The following is a 21,123-nucleotide window of genomic DNA, read 5'->3' as shown; positions in this document are numbered from 1 at the left end:
TCACACTGACAAAATTGTCAGGGCTAATAAGTATTTCCCATGAAATGTCACAAGACCAAGCAAAATTTCTACCTTCTCTACCTGAGCTGAACCGCTCAGAGAATCTTCCTCCTGAAACTTTCTGAGATTGTAAAAAATAACCCAACCAACCCCAAAACCTTCCCTTTGCAACAGAAAATTAACTCTTTTTTAATTATTTTAACCCTCATTCCCACCAACACTTCTATCAAAATGTTAGTTTGCTTTATATAGCACAAAGCTGACTCCAGATTCAAGCATTTTGATAACCTTCTGATAGTGGTTTCAGTCACTTCGGTGAGGTATACCGGGAGAAGTCACGTTTTCCATTTGACTGGAATTGCTCTGCAAACAGAGGCCATTCAGAAGGTGGCCATCAGAAAGAAGAGTAGTTTGGGGCTTGAGACATTTCACCTTGTCCCGTGAAGATGTCACTGGGGGCAGCTGGCTCTGGAGGAATGCATGCATGCATGCAGCTACTCTGGGGACATTTGCCTCGACAGGGGCTTAGCATGAGCCCCAGGCAAACACAGTCACCGCTACTGTAGTCTCCAGTCCTTTGCTCCCAGTGTCCGGCCAGGACTTAAAGGCAAATAGCATCCACTGCCATGCTCATCAGCTCTGTGTGACCCGCTCAGCCCGGCCACCACGTGAAGGCAGCGAGGGCAGAGCCCTCTGGAAGAGGAGCCCTACACAAGTGTTGAAGTATTCACACACGAGCAAGTATGTAGGAAGGTGTAATTCAGTGTGAAGGAAACCCCATCTGAGAAATGAAACCTGTCTTACTGTGTTTGCTGTTACTCGCTGGCACGCCCCAAACAGTACAGACCAACTCCCTGCTAAAGAGAGCTGTCATCAAGGCAGCGATTCAGCCTCCCTTACCAGGAGTCCTCCTAGAGATGTAGAGTCCTTGAGGTCTCACTGTCCTTCACGCCTTGCTGTAGAAGCTTCCTCCTTCATCCCCTCTTCCCCAGGTTTCAGAGATACACTAGCTCTCATATACCAGCCTCATTAGAAACACTTACCAGAATCCAGCCCCCCAATGGCCCAGGTCAACAGAGACAGCCCAAAGAAACCTTGAATTAATAGGAAGATCTTCAAGATCAACTACGAGTCATTCCTGTCACCCTTTGACACAATGTCCAAGGACTGACAGAGATCACTGCTAGTCCAGCTTGCAAAGGAACACCACGGTCCACATCTATGCAGAGATGAGCGAGAGTGCCTGGCCTCAACCCAGGTGGTCTTCTCAAAGCATGCCCTAGGAAATGACACACGAAACGCACACTTTGAGCCTCCACAAGGGATAGTACTCTACTAGAAATAACTCACACGTCCTTTCCTGCAGTAGCAAACTGTTTAAGAGCGATTTGTTTAAAATGGGTGAATTTCACAGGGGATTTTGAGAAAGCAGGGCGTGGAAGGTGCTGTCAGATGAAAAGACAGATCTGACGACATGAAGCAATCTGCAGGAAATTATGAAACTAAGTGATAGAAAAGCGAGGAAGGCCTTAATTTTGCACAGCACCGGATGGATGAAACACTCCATTTGCTTCACAGGAGGAGGCAGCTGTCTGCCCACCCAGGCAGAGAGAACTGCTCCACGGCTAAAGAAGCAGCAGGATTAGAGGACTCGTACAAGTGTATGGAGCAAAAGGAAAGGTGGAGAGAGAGACTTTAAGTAGGTAATAAATGTTAAATAAAATCTTTTAGGTGAGGCAAAAAAGCAGGGGCATCCCTTTACCCCTCTCCTTCCACAGCTCACTCCCAGGACATGACCAGCTCCATCCGTCCTGCAAAGTGAAAGAGAAGCCTGTCCTCTTTTGCCTCTGCAACTACCTGCTAGCTCGTCAAGCCAGATTTGTGGAGAAAATGTTCCTGCCTCATTTCCTGCCATAACATGCTGCATTTTCTATTCCCCTCATGCTATGTGATATCACGCTTACATGCATATCCATTAATTCCCATCCAATTTATTTTGGAAAAATCCTTGACTGAAGAGACTGTTCAAACAGCGTTACCCCGCTACGTCACCGGGCTGTTTGCACATTGCAGAACTGGAAAGAGTGACACCAGCTATGCTGAGCTGGCAGAGCCTGGTCCTTGGCTTGTGTGGCGGTGGGTGGAAAGGGGGGTGGAACCTCCTGGCTCCAGCTGTGTTACGGATTTTCAAATCAAAGTGTCTCATTGTCCTTTATCTCAGGTAGTAAAGAAAAACCAATAATTCCAAGGACACAAACATTCGCAGCAGGAATTTCACAGCAAAACAAACAAAACTGTTAAGGAAACCACTCTGAACGTTGGCAAGTGCATCACTTTTCGCCAGATATAAGTGATCAGTGATTTCACCTCTGGAAAGCTGATATAAGGTTGTAATGCTTCTACACGCATTTCCAAGGGAAGGGAAAATAACACATTTCCAAGAGGGCTGAAGATGATTGCAGTCATTTAAGAAGTGACACAGATTTTCTGGCTTTGGGCAAGTCACTCAATCTCCCTGTATGTAATCTTCTCCTCAGCACAATCGGTGTGCTGTATGTCCACTGCCATGAAGTCACTGCAAGGATTCAGGCACTTCTCAGAAAGCCACAAGTCTGTGTTCAGGAGTAAATCATGGGAAAAGGTGGAAATAACAACATTAGCACCCATCCTACAAAAACACCCATGTGAAAATATGTCTATATTAAAAATGGCATTGCTCTCACCGTTCTTTTAAAGTGTTATGTGGATCTTGCACCCAAATACTGATCTTTACAAAAGAAAGAGGAAATGTAACGGTGCACCACCACAGTCAGCTCTGGGAAAGGATTTTATGCCAGCCGACATTGCTAGCACTTTGGAAGGGCTCCCGACTCTGATGGAGGGCGAGGATGTCAGGACTGTTATTGACTTTCCGATTGCACTTTGAGCCTCTTTGCAGCCTCTTGCACATTTTCTGCACTTTAATGAACAGAAGATGTAGTCAGTGACCTGGCAGCAGCCTTGGAGAGCCAGGAGCGGAGGGAGGCACTCACCTTCCCAGCCTCTTCTTCCCCACCAAGCGATAATGTACTCTTCATTTGTCATGATGATATTAATGTGCAACCCTCAACCTTTTCAGCAGGGTAGTTCAGGCATTAGGCAGTAAAACATAGCTGTCATGGTAGGAACAGTGACAAGCCCCAAATCCATTGATGATGCTGTTGCAGTGTCAGTGATGACTCCAGAGTCTATGTCTCTCTCTCTTTTTCTCCAATATTCTCCAACTATGTCTCCCTCAGATCTCTGCTGTATACCAGTGAAAAATATGAGATGCTACATTACTTTAACTAGCTGACAGTCTTTCTTCCCTTTGGAACTATCTGATTTGAAGTGATTTAACAACCTCAGAGCTACTTGCAAATCTGGAATAAAACCCAGCTCTAGCACTATAAAGCATTATTATTATTATTTAGGACTTTGATATCAGCTGCTTAAATCATGTGGGAAAGATTGTTATGAATATACTTAACTGGCAAACCTGGCACCAATGAATTCAGAAAAGAGAACTTTTTCTAAATACCAGCATTATTATGAGCTTATGTTAAGAGGGGATATATACAAAAGAATTTAAGACTTTTTGTCTTGCAGAAGTGGAAAACAAGTGAGATTACACTGAATTAATTAATGCATTCAAGCAAAACCAAAGCATCTACCTTAAAAATTCTGCTACAAAGCAAGTTTAATGCCAGAGAAGACCCCCATATTGTTGGGGGGCAAAGAGCTACTGGTACCCATGCTACCTTGATGAATACTAATTCAGGGATCTCTGGCATAAATCTTTGTAAGCAGTGTGCACTGTCCTAGTGGAAGTATAGACCCATTTCATCAGCAGGTGTTCAACTCTGTGCCTCCAACATTAACCTGACATTTTCCATTGCCCGAGCTGGAGAAAAATTGAGGTCTAAGCCAGAAGTTTCTGTAGTTTTTTCAGGAGCACCCCCAGCATTAGCAAATAATACCCAGACACCAGTACTAACAGTACTGGTCTCTGAATATCATATGAAGTTCACAGCCTCACTTACCACTCTTGTCTTTTCCCTGGCGTTAGTTCAGGAGCCCATCTCTCAGAGTATTTGGGAAGTTTCTGCAAAGGCACATTAGTCATTCTGCTAAGCCTGTTCTTTCAGTTTCTAAGAAATAGGTGCCTCCTCTGCATGACTAATGCAACAAACATATTCCACATGACAGCTGGAAGCCCACACACAACTCAGCAGGAAGCTGCCTTGAAGACAGGCCAAGATATTAAAAATATGTCTGTATATAAACCTTAGTGGCATTGCCTTACACCATATTCCCACTTTTTTTGGCTATCTCTCCTCATTCATTACTGACTGGTGTCATTACTGTGTGTCTACAATTTTGAATAACTTAGCATTTAGATTCAGCTGGAGACCTGGTCTCCCAGTCATTGACTTTGCATGTGGATACAAACTGTGCCAGAGGATTTCAAGTACGGGGTGTTGAAAGTATGTTTGTATAGCTGTTGGCAGTGAAAAACCATTTGCCTCACAGAAATGTTCCTGTAAGAACAGGGTGGCTTAAAAAAAAAGACAGGAGGCAGGCAGAGGAGGCCGTCCACCTAGCTCTGCCTCCTGTTCCCCTAGGACAAATCAGTTTTACCAGCTTCCTTATCTATAAAATGGGCATAAGTGCACATTTTTACTTCACAGAAACAGCCTGAGGCTTAGGTTATATTGTCTGCAAATCCAGACTGGAAAAATGCTATAAAGATGCCAGCTGCTGAGTTTTTATCTTCCTTTTCTGAATGATTTCCCAGAAGTTTTTGCTCACTGTCACCAGTCACAAGTATATTTGTTGAGTGACTGAGTAATGTGCAGAGGGAGAGATGGGTAAAGCTGCTAGGCTGATAGATAGTTACTAATTCAGGTAACTGGACTCAGTGTCCACCCTCTTATCTCAGCGTGCCTCTTCGTGGTCTCTGCCATCTTAAAACCGTGCTGCTAAATAGCTTAGCATATGGGTTCTGCTAGAGACCTCCTCTCCGTATGGCCAACTGCATGTGCACGCAAAGTCTTCTGGTCTTCTCCAAGGAAGGCCAGCAGCAAAGAAACTTGCTCCACCTGCAGCAAACATAAAAGGATATAGTCCTCATAATATTTCAGGTACTTTGGACTCAGGTCCTTCCCCAAATATACATGAAAACAATAATTACCGTGTCTTAGCCATCATAGTGCTAGCACAAGCCAGAGAATAAAGATGGGACCTATGAAGACAGAAGAAAAGACCCAGCACGGGGGTGTGATTGCGTAGGTCTGCCCTCTCTAGCTTACTTGCTAGCTGCTTGAAAGAAACATGCCAGAAGAGGAAAAGGCTCAGCAGTTTAGTTACCAGAACTCAAAGTATCTTTGAAATCAAAGATAATGCCAAAGAAAGGACTTTGAACTAATGCCTGTAAGCAGCTTTTTCTGATTTTTTGGTCTGTTCATTTCTCATCTGCTTCCAGGGAAGCACCCAGGGGTTGGCTACGGATTTGTATTTCAAACAAAGCACAAGACAACTGGCTATGAACAGGGATGGATTCTTCCTCAGAGTGATCATAAATGTTGTTGACTGTTTTAAGTGCAGGTTATGCTTCTTCCTCTTGCCTTCTCCAACGGACCAGTATATTTAAAGCCAGTAACCCAAACTAAAATGCTCCTCCACATACACAGTATCACATGGAGCAGAGGCTGAGGCAAACAGAAGGTGCATGTCAGAACTTGGCCACTTCTGCTTAAAATGGCAACGGTCGGGATTTCCAGAAGATATGTGTGCCCAGTAATAAAAATGTTTCCATTTCACAGGGATAAAGCACGGAAAGTTGGAGCTACACCAAACTTTTCAGGGTGCTTTACAATTTATAGCATACTAAGCCACTCCATTCCTACAGCACTTCTCAGTCTCTGCCTCTCGCAAGCTCAGCACCTCAGATATTAGCTTAGACAGTTGTTCACCTGCCGTGATTTCCTTTGGAACAGAAGGGGTCTCACATGCTGCGATCCTGACCAGGACACTTTGGGGGATCACAAAGCCCCTACCCATCAGCAGATCTCTAAGCAAGGCAGCTCTGTTTCAGTGGCACTTGACGCTTGTACAAATGCATCAGTTACATCTCATGCTTTGAAACACCAGTCTTATCAAAGGATTTTATCAGGCTGGGAAGTTTCAACATTTGATATACAGTACCTTTGAAGCCAGTGGGATAATAACAACAGAGAATACCCTAAAGCCACCCAAGGTCATAAAGTTAATGGATAATAGAGGCATCTAGTCCCATATGAATAATGCCTTAGCTGCTCTGCCTTCAAAGACAGCTGCATCCTGAGGATCTGCAGTATCCTAATGACCTGACCCACAACATAACATTGAGTGGGGCAATGACTACAAGTGAGGCAATGAATACAACAGTGTTTAGGAAAACAAAGAAAATGGACTCGAATCCACACAAAGGTACTCAGTGAATTCACCTGGAGAAGATTCTTTTTCAGACACTGGGTGTTTCCACAGAGCAGCTCAGCTTCTAAGTTTTTCTTATATACTTAACATTGTGTCCCAATATTTCTCTCATTTCACCATTTGCATTTATTTGTTGCTGCTTTAGATGGTCAGCTGTTCGGTGAAGCATTAGCTGATCTTCAAGCCTAGTTGTACTGGACTGCAGTCTCTGGAAAATGCAAGGTTTTCCTTGCAAGCAGTTTGCTAGTGTAAATGCAACATTCACATGTGGTCTAAATGCCACTTAGGTTCATGTCATAAACAGGGCACAGAGAGAGAGCTGCTGCCCCAAAGAGTCTTTGAAGAGCAATTCAGGGAGCCCAAGTAGGCGCTAGGAAGCAGCAGCTTGAAATCCAGTCCCAGATCAAAATAAAAAGAGAAACTGATGCGTTTTTCTGGGTAACGTGATGAGTACTTAAGTTGTGAAGATGCAGCAGTGCATTACCTTAGAAGATAAGGCAAGGGCTGAGGCAGAAGGCTATATGAAAGGAAATTCTCCTGCCAGGTAGTGCCAGAGCTGGCCAAGCCCCAGTGAAGCTCTGAGGAGCAAAGGGGAGACCCCCCTGTCCACCACCCTCTACATTCCTGTGGGACATGTCTACTGGGACAGGGCCAATTGTTGATGCCAAATTCACAAGCAAACAGAAAGATTTTGAAACACCTGAGTCAACAATATGTATTTTATTGCATGCCATTGCCACCAGAATTTCTACAAGTTTATCACAACTCCACATTTCTGTTCCTATCCTACTTCACTCTGCTTTTGCCTTCTCTTTGTGTGTCATTTACCTGCAGTGTTAATTCTGCCCTGCTAACTCTACTCTCCGCCTTATTCTGTTCCCCTCCCTACTCTCCCAATTCGCTTTCCCAGGTTTCTGTTCAGGCTCACCTTCTCCCAGATCTCCCCTGGGTGCCATCAAAGGCAGCAGACAGTTGACAGGGTCACTTCTTGGCACAAGAACGAAGGGAAACCTTCTCTGCTATCTCACCCCTCCAGCATCAGCTGCAAAGCCTCTTCCACCTGAATTGCCACCATTCAGACCTAAAAGGCAATGAGACAAAGGGAAGAGGATCTTTGAAGGATAACATTAAATTATAACTTTAACCTTTTCTCTCAGACATGTGGCAGCGCAGCTGCTGTACGTGCTAGTAGACTCTATATGTTTCCCAAGCTACCATTAGCTCTTTCTTTTCTGCTTTCTCTATTTGATGAGCCCACATTTCACCATCCAGCAGGGAAGCCAAATGCTCCCAAAGAAGAAGAAAGCAGGGAAAGCACAACCCCTCACTCCAGCTCTCTAGGGGATGCATCCCAGCGAGTTGTAAGTTATGTTTGAATCTGCCTTAGCAGAATAAAAAGAAAGGCAGTCACAGCTGAGCCGAATCTATGGAGCCTGAAGGGCACAAGAGCTCCCAACGGATGTCTGAGTCACGCTCTGAGCTGGAGGCATCACACATCAACAAAGCCGACGCAAGATCAGACATAGCTTTTGAACTATCTAGAAGAACAGCCTGACTGAAGAGGAGAACCATATAAATCTGGGTTTCCTTGGGTGTTAGGTTAGCTCTCCTCTCCAAAACTGTATCTGTACTGCACACAGGGCCCTGGATCAATAGGCAAAACATCTGGCCTAAGTCATACTAACAAATTGCAAGAGCTATATGACTTCCTTCCCTTTATGGCAAAGCTCCTATGGAAGCTACACACAAATATAAGCACCTATACTGACTCACTGTCCCCCCCCCCATACAAGCTTAATAAACTCCTCTACATTCATCCAACATTGCCTCACAAGTGTAACTCGAACCAAAAACAAAACAAAACCCCAACCAAGAAAAAATGAACAAAAGGGAAACTCCCCAGTGGGACTAAAGCCATGCTCATTCCTAGTGAACCAACCCTTGACATCTCAAACTTTATACCAATGAGCCTTGATGTTCTCTGTGCTAATTTATAAAGCACCCCCCACACCCCCTTTGAAGTACATGCCTGCTACAGTGGGGTTCAGTAGCATTGAATAAAACATTCAGTAGCGTGGAATAAAGCTTATTAGGAACAGCTCAAGCATGCAGGAACAAGACAGGCCTTTGGAGATTGCAGCAACCTGGGAGGGGCTGCACAAACATCGACAGCATGATTAGAATTCAAGTGTTCTTGACAAACTGGAAAAACAATCTGGAAAAAGCAATTTAGTACGGACAGCTAGGAATGACTATGTAGAAAGAAACCGCAAGTAAAGGTAGGGAACATCCTGGCATGCCACTGATCTACTAAAAAGGGTCTGGGGCACATCATGTGTCACAGGCTGCCTATGAATGAACAAATGTTATGTTATGGTATGGTATGGTATGGTAGGGTATGTTAGGGTGTTAGGGTATGTTGTTATGTTATGAGAAGACTCTTGCAAATAGCTGATCTCATATTCAGATATATGAACAAGAGTGTTGTCTGCAAATACCCAAGGTAATCTCCCATTACTCACTCAGCAAGGCCTTAGGGGTCAGTTCAAGGAACTCCAGATCAACCGAAGAAAGCAGGGGGTAAGAAGAATCAGAGGTCAAAGATAAAAATCAATATAATTCAGAGAAGAAAAGACTAAGATTGAAATTGTCTTCAGATAACCTAAGAAGTGCTTGCAAAGAGAGAGGAAGTGTTTTCCCTGTCCATTGTGGGCCAACATTAAAATTACAAAACACCTCTGGTGGAGAAGGTAATTTCTCTGAGGCAGATTGCTTGGGAGATCAGAGGATTTGAATAACAGATTAAAAACACTCTGGCCAGGAATGTTTTAGGCCAAGCTGATCTTTCCAGGGCTTGTGGTACAAGGCAGATGCATGTAACATCTGGACTTTCACCTGCAGAGCTGTGCAAATGATTGCAGTTCCTCTCGTGGATGCTGGAGTGGACAAGATTCCCAGAAAGTTGATTCCACCTCTACTTGGAGAAAGTGTTTAGGGAAAAAGGACTGATCGGGGATTTCTGTCTGATTTCAAGTACTGGCTGCAGGTGTATGGGTTTGGCAAGGTCCCCGTTAGGAGGTAGGATGGTGTGTGATACAGCAGGAGTGGGCAGCTCCCAAAGCTATCGGTGCTGCAGCAAAGGGCAGGGCCAGCCCACCTACCTGCTCTCTGATACCAACTGGCTGTCCCCAGGTAGGACAGGTATGTGCATCAGGGAATCAAAAGCATCCTGGAGACACCTGACTGCTTGATTTGATTTGAGTGTTTAGAGATGAGAAGGAACCCAAATGAGCGTTGGGTTGGAAGAAGATAGGGGGAAGGTCAGGGATTCACTGAGTGCTTTGCATTTCTATCTTACCTGCTTATTAATCGTAATGATGGTCCAAGTGCTGCTAAATCTGGAACAGGTTCTCAGGTTTTGTTCTGTAGTAGTAGTTTCAGACCTCCTTGGAAGCATCCCTGTCTTTATTCATTTGTTTGTGTGTTTTCTTTGCACAGAAGGTAAAAGCTGGCTTGATTTTTAGTATGCTATTCCACTGCAAGATTTCATCGGCTTTGTATTGAGCTGCAACACCTAGAAAAGGACTGCCGTACCATGGAAAGCAATAAAAAAAAGAGAAAGAAAAAGAAAAAGAAAAAAGAGAAAAAATCCAGCTGCTTTTTCATTCTGCTTCTGGAACTTACTCTCTAAAAGCTGACTTTGCAGGCCCAGAAGAAGATCGTGTTACTCTAAGCAAAGCTTGAATAGGGTACTTACTGTTCTATGCCACTGGTATTCCCCTTTCTCAGACATTGCCCACAGAAATAACAAGCAGCTTAAACAGGGCTCCCTTTTGAAGCTGTCAACAGCTTGAGTTTCCCATTTAAAGGCTCTGGCATCAGGGCACCTTGAGGCCAGGTAATGTTAGTAGGAAAGCAGAGTTCAATACAAAACAAGAAGAGCCTGCAGGGCAGGGAGAAGCCTCTTCTGCAGGGCAAGGCACAGCAGCAATGTGTAAGACTGAGATCCAGGGCTCTGCTAAGTCCCACAGACAGCAGGCTACTGATCTGTGTCCTTGGCCATCAGAGGTAGGGTCTCATCCCCGCACTTTCAGTTGTGCCGTGGGGGCAGCAGTTAGCACAGAGCCCACATCTGCTGGTGCAACCCTTTCTCCCCTCTCCGGAACAACACTGGGTGGGGGAATCTGGTTATAGAATCACAGAATGGTTTGGGTTGGAAGGGACCTTCAAAGATCATCTAGTCCAACCCCCCTGCCCTGGGCAGGGACACCTTCCACTAGACCACGTCACCCAAAGCTCCGTCCAACCTAGCTTTGAACAGTTCCAGGGATGGGGCATCCACAACTTCTCTGGGCAACCTGTTCCAGCATCTCGCCACTGGAGATTGTGAAGAGTTTCTTCCTTATTATTACAGAAATCTAAACCTACCGCCTTCTAGTTTAAATGGTTAGCCCCTGTTCAATCACTACAGGCCCTGGTAACAAGTCTCTCTCCATCTTTATAAGCCCCCTTTAAGTATTGAAAGGCCACAACAAGGTCTCCCTGCAGCCTTCTCTTCTCCAGGTTGAACAACCCCAACTCTCTCCGCCTTTCTTCACAGAAGAGGTGTTACAGGCCTTTCGCCCCTGTTAAAAGGAGGCACCCCCTCCGAAGTCCTCACGCCATCAGCTCCGCAGGCTTTCCGACCACCAGCGCCTCGGGATGCCTCACCCGGAAAGCCAGCAGCCCCCGGGCAGCCTCCCTGCACCACCCAAAACAGCTCTGGGGTGACCGATGCTCCGCAGGAGGGATGCTCTGCCCGCCCCCCCCTCCCCCGACCACCACCTCCCAGCCTCCGAGGTTTCTTTCTGCCTTTCTGGTTAATTCTCCAGCTGCAGCTGCAAAGAAGAAGGGAAGGCTCCGGCCCGCCCCCCCGGTAGTCCCATCGCTGTCCCGCCCTTTGCCCGGAGCCGCCCCGGCGCAGCCGCCAGTGGCTGCGGGCGACGGGGGGGAGTTGTCCCGCTGCCCGCCCCTCCGGGGGCGCGGCCCGGCCCCGCTCCGGCGGGGGCGGAGGCGGGGGCGGGCGATAGAAAGGCGGGCGGCGAGGCGGGCGGCGGCAGTGCGCGGAGCGGCATCGCGCAGGGGCTGGGTCCCGCCGGGGACGGAGGGTGCCAGCATGGCTCTGGATTTCCTCGCGGGATGCGTCGGCGGTGAGGGCCGGGGGGGACGAAGAAAAAAAAAAAAAGGGGGGGGGGGGAGAAAAAAGCGGAAAAAAGGGAAAGAGAAAAGGGGGCAAGGGAGGAAAAACAGAAATCCTTTTTTGAGAAGCGGGGGTGGAGGGGAGGGCTAGGCGCGGCGCTTTTATTTTGTGAGCGGAGAATTGCGCTGGGCACGGGGCGGCGGGGCGATGAGCGCGGCCGCCCCGCTGCAGGTGGGGGCCGAGGGCGGCGGGCGGGGGGGGGATGCAGCGCCGGTGCGGTGCGGCGCGGCGCGGCGCGGAGGGAGGTCTCGGGGATTTCCTGTAGTGGCGGGGGGGGCAGCGGGCTGTCCCTCCCCGTGGCTGTGCCGCAGCGCCGGGGTTTGCCCGAAGGGGCTGGAAAGGGGGGCTGGTGGGGAGGGAGCTCTCCCGGGGTTAGCAAACGGGCAGCAGCAGCAGGCTCAGGGACCCCTCTGACCTGAAAGTATTTATAGCGGGGAGCTTGAACACGAAGAGGAGGAGAGAAGACGTGTGCTCATCTTGCTCTTCCCTCTGCATCTGCTTACGGCCTTCCTTCTTCCATTTTTAGCGGTTGTTACACCGTGTTCAGGAGATTTAGTCTGGCTTTTCAGTTATTTGCGTTTGCTGTTCTCCTTGCCAATCTGGCAAAGAGATTTTTTTTTTTTTTAAATTTTTTTTTTTTACAGCTTCTCTCCAACTTCATCCTAGTGATCCTTGCCTTGCCAGGGATCCCGTGTGGTCAGTCGTGCCACTGGTCTTTTCATGGCGAACACAGCGCACACCGCTATTTTTGTGACTTGGACTACGTTGCCACTGTGCTGGCTGTGACCAACCTGGATTACTCCATCCTAGAGCGGGCTTTGTATTTCTGCCGCATCCTCTCAGGAAGAGGGAGGGATGTTATCTTTCTGCAAATGTGAGGAGGTCATAAGTGAATTGAACTTCCAGTTTTGGTTCACAGAATTAGGGAGCTAGAGGATCCCTTGCTTCAGACAGTACTTGTGTTTTTCAGTGCAAAATGCATGTATTCAGATTAGGCAGTACAACTCATAGGCCTGCATGTAACTTCTAAAAAGTCCTTTGATGCTAGAATAAAGCAAAGCTTTTTGGTAATGCATGGTCCTTCTGCAGGTGGTACCATCACATCTGGAAAGGCTGTGGGCAGAGAGCAGGGGTTTTCTGCTGCTTCTAGAGAAGCTTCATGGTTTTCTACGCTTCCACACAGTGGCACATACATGAAATACTGTGCTTTGGAGGAAACCTGCCATTTCTGCCCACTGGACTCACCTTAGGCTGCGGCCAGGAGTCACCACTGAGCACCCTGTATGATGTGGCAGGCTCTGTAGTCACACACTTCAACCCCAGCTGGGGCTCAGAAGCTTGACGGGAGCGTAAAGGCATCTAGTACAGGCCTGAAGGACTGAACTGTAGATCTCTTATCTTCTGACTTGATAGGATGCTCTTTACCTGGCCTGCCAATAATGCTGTGCACTTACACCTCAGGCTGGTGGTCGTGCTTGGGCTACTGTAGCCCCAGACCCAGGAAGAAAACTGTGAGGCCTAACCATGGTGTTTGTTTTGTTTCAGGTGCTGCCGGAGTGCTGGTAGGACACCCATTTGACACTGTTAAGGTGGGTTGATTATGAAATACCTTTGTCTCTACGTAGAGAACTTGAAAGTTTTTCCAAGGAGTGGGGGAGGAAAAAAAATCCCCAGGCACTGTAGGAGCATAAATCTGTGCTGGAAAGCTTGGAGCGAGCCTCCTCAACCACTCTTTATAGATTTGCAGCCTCCAGCTCTTCAGAAGTGAAAAAATTCTCTGTATGTGTCATTCAACCCAGTAACATGACAAACATTGGCCTGAACTACAAGTTCATCAGTGCAGTAACAACATTGTATTTGAAAATACAATCTTATGTTTAACTTAATTTTGTTCTAAGCTTGCTTCTCTGCAGCTGTTCATCACTAACTGCTCAAACTGCCTTTCCCTGCGTTTGTAACTCAAATCTACTTCGTTACTAGGTTGAAATCTCTGTTGTTTCCCCTTCAAGCTCTGCTACTTACTCCTCAAGCATTAATTTGTTACACTAGCCACAGGGTGTAAGTGGATAAAAATCCACAGCATGAAGCTTGCCTGGGGGCTTTTTCCTCCCTTTAAGTATGACTATATATTTTTATAACTTTCCAAGTTAAGATTGATTTTCTGATGGTCTGTTAGCTGTATGTATTATGCATACTAAGGGTAGCTAAGACCTGTTCAAAGATAAGATTTTAAATCTCCTAGAGGGCCCTTCAGCCAGGACTCCCAGGGGTCCAAGCCCATTTTTCAGAATGGGATGACAACTTAAGTCACTTTTCAGCAGCCTTATCCAAAGTATCGCACTGGAAGAATAGAAGAAGGGGTGCCAATATATTCCCTGCTAAATTAATATACCAGATCACTTGACTGCAGCAGAGAGCATGCCACCCGCTAGATCTATATTTGGAATACCTCTACCTTGCTGAATTTAGATATGCAAAAGGCTGACAGAGTTAACAAGGTCATCACCATATTCTGTATTCTAGCACATGGTTAATTCAACACAGATTTTCCTAGCTATTGGATATTAGTCCTTGCCAGTCAAGTGCAAGCTGCTCAAATAGTAAAAACTATATGTATGTTTCTCACAGTAGGGTAAATTTGACTGTTAAGTAATTGGGTTGAATTCTAGTATATATTTTCCGGAATGGTATTATCCAGACTGGCACATTTTTTTATGGTGGTACAGGGCCGGCTGTCTTTTTCTCTCCCTCGCACCCTGCCAAGTTTTACATGCTTAACTTAAGGTGATGGGTCATTTCACTGAAGCCAGCAAAACTGCTAAAACTCTATGCTCAGACTAAGGTTAAGCATGTGTGGGGTTTTTTTGGTTTTTAAAGTGGAACAGCTTCTAGTGCATGAAACTAAACATTTAAGTGTCTGCAAAACTGGGGCTCCCATGCTGGTTCCAGCAGATGTATTATTGCAAAATAGATGTGTTGGCTTTAGAAAAAGCATCTTGCTTTACAATAGAGCAAATAGTTTGTTTCTGGAGGACTTCAACTGTTCTATGAAATCCAGTATGGCACGCTGTATTTTTATTCCCATTAGAAGGTATTATAAGCATTTTTTTTTTAGAGAAAATACTAATGTTTGTGTTATTAGCTGGCATAGTCACCACTGTATGTGGGAAAACTAACACTATAACCATTCTTTAAAAAAAAAAGAAAAAAAAAGAGACAGACATTGCATAACTTGTTGTGTGTGTATATGTGTTAAGAATTAACCCTTTTTATAGTTCTGCAGTGTTTAAAGGGCTAGCTGGTAGTCACCTTAGACTGTAAGTTTTTAATATAACTGAACAATGGGAAAGCTGCTTAGATAAGCCAGAATTTTACTTCTGTCTTGGCTTTTAAGCTCCTTTTTTGACCGGTGATCATGTTTCACAAAGTGGGGAGGGGGATGGTGGGACACACAGGGAGAGATTAAGCCGGTGAAGTCACCCTGCAAAACCCACAACTGAGCTGATCTCAGAACTGGCAAACTCCTTACCCCTGGTTTGTTGATGTAATGTATAAAATTGCTTTTTTGCTTTTAACTGCCTTTACTTTCTGAGCTAGGGGCTGTCTTCATTAACAGCAAAAGTGTTACTTTGTTGTAGATGACAGATAAGCCTCATCACGGGAGAGTTACCTAGTAAGTATAGCCCAGGTGAACACTTCTGTTTCTCTCAGTCTTAATTTATTCCCAAATGTATTAGTTCAAATAAAGATCTAAAAGACTTATGAAGCTTTTTCCCTTTTTAGTTTTAAACTGATGTGTCCCTCTTCTACAGCTATGGCATGGAGGGAGTGGGGTTTAAATATCCCTTTTTTTTTTTTTTTTAATGTAAAGTCTTATTCTGAACCTTCTTTCTGGTATGCATTTCTGGCTATATATACTTCCACACACAATGGCTCTAAAACTGAATCTCAGGCACACTGTTGTTGAGGTCTTATCCACTACATATCCTTGGAGGACATTTTCATTGCTCAAACACTTCTAAATCACTTATCACTTATTTGGCACATTATTAAATGTTTGGACTGTTTTGGGGTGTGGTGGGTTTGGGGTTTGGTTTTTTTTTTTTTGCTTAGTCTTGAGTACCTTTATGCAAGTCTTTAGTGATGTGAAATTAGCATGTTAGTATTGGACCTAAAACCTTACTAACAGTGGTTTCAAATAACAAGAAAACAAGAATATTGGACAATGAAGAGAATAGAGTTAAAATTTGCACATGATTCATCCTTCCTATAGTTGTGCACACTAAAGAGCTTGTTAAATATGGCATTAATACTGATGAAATAAAGTTTCATATGCATTCATTGCCTTACCTGGCAGTTTGCTAATGGGGGTATCCCTATGTGGTCATCACTGTGCTCAAATGGAAGAGCTGTTTTTCATTCTTAGATGTGGAGCAACAGTGCTCTCTAAATATTTTATCCTACAACAAGGCTTAATAGGTCAATATTTCACAAATTATTTAGACAAAAATAGTGGGAGCTGTATGCCACTAGGAAGTTCAACCTATATATAGAATGATTCCAAACTACTCAAGACAAGCGTATAGAAAAGTTAAAGTAAGAAGGTTCCTAACCTGCATGCAATTCTCCCAAAGCCCATACATGTGGAAGTCCCCCTGACTTCACAGACAGTGTTTGAAACAATAGCAGTAAGTTATTAATGGAGTAAAACCTTTGTTTTGTGCAATTCTGACAGCTTGTTAAGACTTATGACTTTGCTTGTGGGTCTGCTTCTTGAGCAGTTTTAACAATCTGCCTGCCCCCCCAAATGTCACTTTGAGTGACAAAGGATTTATTTTCTATGAATCCTACTATAAGCCTACTTGTAGCTCTAAGAAGTTTTAAAACCTTGTTCCATCTTGGAAGACCTGAGGTGATCTGAGCCTCCCAGTCTGGCTAGCACACACTAACATGTATACTAAAAGGACACTGAAAACTAAAGCTTCAATTTACAAAACAAAGTGACATGTTGTAGGAATATAAAAAAATACTGAAATTGTAAATAATTATTTTTTGCCTCAGAGAAAGCTAATCTGAACACAGAATTTTGACAAACCGTGTCCCCAAAACCTTTTCTAGACCCACATCATCTTATGGGTGACCCACATCATTGTTGTGGTGGTGTTTACTACTACTTTAGGCAAACAGGGATAAAAAGATTTTACAGTTGGGAATCTTTCATGTAGACCTGATAATCTTTTCTTTTGTTCAGAGTAAGAGTCTTGAAGTTTTTTGCCCTAGATAGAGTTGCAGCAGCAGCATTAAATGGTTGAAAAGCATCTTTTCTGAGGAACATTGCAGCCTTCCATGCTAGAGATCAAAGACAGATTTCTAACTTCCCCAATCCAGTGAAACCAATTTATTGAGTTTATTGCAGTGTAGGGTCTTGCACAAACAAGGTAGCTTTCAGGCTTTTTTGTTTTGTTTGAAATGTGTTGAGGACAATTAGCAGGAAAAACTGAATTGGACTTTTCCATTAAATGTTAAAAAATATCTGGGTAATTGGCCTGTCTCCTAATGTCACCAGTTACAGTAGCTTCTATCTGTCCAGCAGAACATAACTTTTCCAAAACTGAAATGGTAACTGATTACCAACATTAAAGGTTTGAAACAGCCACACCCTCACAAATTGTTTGCATTTAGCAAGCTTAAAAAAAAGACTGAAATTTAAAAGGACAAGTGGCTTTTTATCCTTTCCTTATGCAAAGTAAGACATCTTAAGAGTCTCTTCCTAGCTACCCTCTGAAAAAAATCAGATCTCAGTGAAGGGTCCCAAGTCTGGTAGCCAAAAACACTGGGGGGTGGTGTTGAAAGTTTCCATGCTTTTACAATTATTCTTATTTTATGCTTGACTTGTAAATAAATTTTTATGAAATTCTATCAGGTTTGTACAGATAGTCCTTAATGTGAACAGAAGTATTCTTGGCATCTAAAGAAAGTACTTATTGTAGCCAGTACTAGAAAACACCAATCTGAAATTCTAGATAAGTGTACCCTGTTGTACCTTCACATACTGTTTTTCTAATATTTACAAGCAGTTAATAATCCTCCTGCCTTCATGTTTTCACCCCCCAAATTAATTCAAAACACAGAATATTTTTAAATTATTTTGCCACATATGGCATTTCAGTGTATAAACATTGCTATAGCAAATCTCCATATATGTACAAGACACTAGTTTACCAATTAGGCTGCTCTTGACATACAGATCAGTATCTCACAACTTTTTATAGGTTCGTCTACAAGTTCAAAATGTAGAGAAACCTCTCTACCGTGGGACCTTCCATTGCTTTCAGACCATCATAAAGCAAGAATCTGTAAGTACAAAATTAATGCTTTGCCTATTTTGTATCAGAAGGGTGGGAAAGCTGTAAAAAAACCCTGCAAATATTGAAGATCAAGAGAAAAGCATACTCTGAACATCACCTGACCATAGGGCAGATAGCGTAGTCAGAAGTTTGCCAGAAACTTCATGATCATTAATTTAGAAGTTGATATTTTGAAGTTAACTTTTTAAATAAGATAACGAGTATTTGAATAGCTAATTTTCTGAGAATTCAAGCAACGAGTGAGGAAATTGGTGAGCTTTTTTTTCTGCTGAAGCTTCAAGACCATAACTAAAAGGGTGGCTTTAGGCTTTTAGCTACATAAAAAATAAAGCATAAAATTTAGCAGAAAACTTTTCTCTGGATGGACTAAGATTATTTTCTGGATGTGTTCAACTATGTATTTGTACTGCTAAAAATGTTTAGATGTTTGTGTCCTAGGCAGTGATGAAATTATTACTACAAAGCAAGATGATACCGATCTTCTGGCCACTGTTAAAAAGTTAGGGCACAAGGGAGAGCCAGAAAGGCCATGTTCTGCACAGTTTCAGGAGGTTATCAACACCACTGTTTAAAAAGGGTTTTTCCCTCCTTCTTCCATTAGGCTTTTGGACTCTATAAAGGTATTGGGTCACCAATGATGGGACTTACCTTCATTAATGCACTTGTGTTCGGTGTACAAGGAAACACACTTCGTGCTCTTGGAAAAGACACTCCTCTAAACCAGTTCCTTGCAGGGTCAGCGGCAGGGGCTATCCAGTGCATCATCTGCTGTCCCATGGAGCTGGCAAAGACAAGAATGCAGCTTCAAGGAACAGGAGAATACAAACTAAAAATGAAGAACTACAAAAATTCTCTGGATTGTTTGATCAAAATCTATCGAAAGGAAGGGCTGAGGGGTATCAACAGGGGCATGGTCTCTACATTCATAAGAGAGACCCCAAGCTTTGGCTTTTACTTCCTGACCTATGACTGCATGACCAGGTATTTAGGCTGTGAAGCTGAAGACAGTTACGTTATTCCCAAGCTGCTGTTTTCTGGCGGGATGTCGGGAATCGTGTCCTGGCTCTCAACCTATCCCGTGGATGTGATCAAATCCCGGCTTCAGGCTGATGGAGTCGGAGGCGTTACACAATACAACGGCATTTTAGACTGCGTCAGAAAGAGTTACCACGAAGAAGGCTGGAGGGTGTTCACAAGAGGTCTTACTTCCACACTTCTCCGTGCTTTTCCTGTCAACGCAGCTACCTTTGCTACTGTCACTGTGTTCCTAATGTATATGAGGTCAGAAGACAACCTTCGTGAATGTGAACCAGGTCCAGTAATCCAGCAGCCTTCCAGTTTGTGAACCTTACCTGTTTGTTCTCCTAATCCAAAGCCCGGCTGGTTGGGTTGGGTTTTTTTGTTTTTTGTTTTTTTTTTTTTTTAAATGTAAACACTTGACCCGCACAAGTGGTGTAAACGTATGCTATCTGTGTAAAGAATTCCTTAATGTGTCAAATTAGGATTTCATCTCATTACTTGTATAAACAGCATATTGCCTTATTAAGGACTTCGTATCTAGTAGTATCCAAGTAAGATGGGGACCTGCCTTTAGGAAGTACCGTACAGTTACTGTTGCAGCTCCAGAAGAGGACCTGGAGAATGTCATAGTACCAGAAATTGGGTTTTCTTCCACTCATTTTCTGAAAGACTGAGCCGAGTTGAATGCAGAAGCGTCTTCAGAAAAGAAATGCTCTTTTTGTATGTAACAGCAGTAAGTATAGTCCTCTGAGGTGAAGTAGGGGGAGGAAATTAAATGTTGGAAGCATTTTGCAGGTAACCCTGAACTGTTTTAAGACATGGACTAGCATTCAGCTAGCCATGTGTTTTACTTTTCCTCTGCTTTTATACATCTGTGGTTTTAGTAGCAACTTTGTTCATACTGGTTTGCAAAAAAAAAAAAAAAAAAAAAAAAAAGGAAGAAAGATTTGTTCCTGAGCTACTCCCTCACCTTTCAGCTTTGAATATATATCTTAAGCACAAAGTTACCATCTGCACTCAAACACACTTGTTCCTTTAAATCTCAAGGCTTGTAAGGATTTAGGGAAACTCAAATTTAGTAAGACTGATGTTATTTGCCTTCAACTCTATTTCTCATTTGGTGGGTGCACAGATTGTATTGACTACATTCAGACCAAACAGACTTTTGTTCTCTGAAATTACTGCAACTTTGCGCCACTTCTCCCAATGTGCCCCATAGCAGCCAGTGATGTACAGAAGTCAAAGTCCTACCTGTGGTATTGCACAAAATGTTTGTGGGTGCAATGTTAGCTTAGCAGCTTAAAGTACTGTAGAAATATGTACATGTTTAGAACTGGAGGTTTCATACCTTTCCAGAAAATAAGGGTGTGTCTGAAATGGTTGGTGTTCAATACACTTGCATTATGAATTTAAACAATACTGATTTTTATGTATTTAGTTACAGTGCTACTGGAAAGAAGACTGAAAAGAGGTTTGGAGAATTTTCTTGTTACGTTAATCCACTGTGATTTTTTTTTTTTTTTAGCAGTCTGTTCAAGAGGGACTGCATTAGTCAAAGAGCTATAAACAGTTATTTAAGATCTGGAGTAAGAACTACACATATTTGGCACAAATAGCTAGGAGGAAGGAGTGCATGTGTGTGAAGAATGTTCTAAAATGTATCAGACTAGTTCACTAAGTACAACTTGTTACACTTTTGGTTGGGACAAGTGCAATATGTGTTTAATTTATATGAATTTTCTAAAGAAACCTTATTTCATAGCATTTTGCACTGTAACAAAATATGCTGGAGAAACCTGTAAAACTGGTATGTCTTTTTATACCTTGGAGGTATGTTGGATGTTTTAGTGCCTACTCGCACTGAGATTCAAATTGAATGTTAAATCTGTCTACTAAGCTGCATATGCAAAACAACTCACAGCAAAGACCATTTACACCTTTGTACAGTAGTCTTAATTATTGTATATAAAATGGAGGGAATAAATTTTTTAAAAATTTTGA

General features: G+C 43.6%; 2 protein-coding genes across 8 annotated transcripts in view; one reads left to right on the top strand and one right to left on the bottom strand.

Moving 5' to 3' along the window:
• Positions 1-12,566, bottom strand: part of SLC25A47 (solute carrier family 25 member 47) — a 24,414-nt gene extending 11,848 nt beyond the window's left edge. Inside the window, exons 1-4 of one of the 4 annotated variants that reach the window (XM_052783165.1) lie at positions 12,150-12,566; positions 7,424-7,576; positions 3,901-5,120; positions 3,033-3,285 (exon numbers count right to left, since the gene is read on the bottom strand). In XM_052783165.1, coding sequence (XP_052639125.1) covers positions 3,033-3,084 — 52 coding nt within the window. In that variant the 5' untranslated portion in view covers positions 3,085-3,285; positions 3,901-5,120; positions 7,424-7,576; positions 12,150-12,566. Of the gene's footprint in view, positions 1-3,032; positions 3,286-3,900; positions 5,121-7,423; positions 7,577-12,149 lie in introns of those variants that run through there. The other 3 variants (XM_052783166.1, XM_052783170.1, XM_052783167.1) reach the window with 3 other exon arrangements.
• SLC25A29 (solute carrier family 25 member 29) lies at positions 11,556-21,123 on the top strand. 4 transcript variants are annotated; one of them, XM_052783176.1, is made up of 5 exons: positions 11,601-11,684; positions 13,280-13,323; positions 15,373-15,407; positions 18,007-18,090; positions 18,704-21,123. In XM_052783176.1, exon 5 carries the CDS (start codon positions 18,737-18,739, stop codon positions 19,445-19,447), a length of 711 nt encoding a protein of 236 aa, XP_052639136.1. In that variant the 5' UTR covers positions 11,601-11,684; positions 13,280-13,323; positions 15,373-15,407; positions 18,007-18,090; positions 18,704-18,736; the 3' UTR covers positions 19,448-21,123. The 4 variants fall into 4 exon arrangements, with proteins under 4 accessions (XP_052639133.1, XP_052639134.1, XP_052639136.1 ...); XM_052783173.1 differs by lacking the exon at positions 15,373-15,407 and having other exon boundaries at positions 11,556-11,684; XM_052783174.1 differs by having other exon boundaries at positions 11,575-11,684; positions 13,280-15,407.

Source organism: Harpia harpyja, chromosome 3 (assembly GCF_026419915.1).
Source record: "Harpia harpyja isolate bHarHar1 chromosome 3, bHarHar1 primary haplotype, whole genome shotgun sequence".
NCBI classification, from domain to species: domain Eukaryota; kingdom Metazoa; phylum Chordata; class Aves; order Accipitriformes; family Accipitridae; genus Harpia; species Harpia harpyja.
This window is presented reverse-complemented; position numbering and strand designations above follow the sequence as displayed.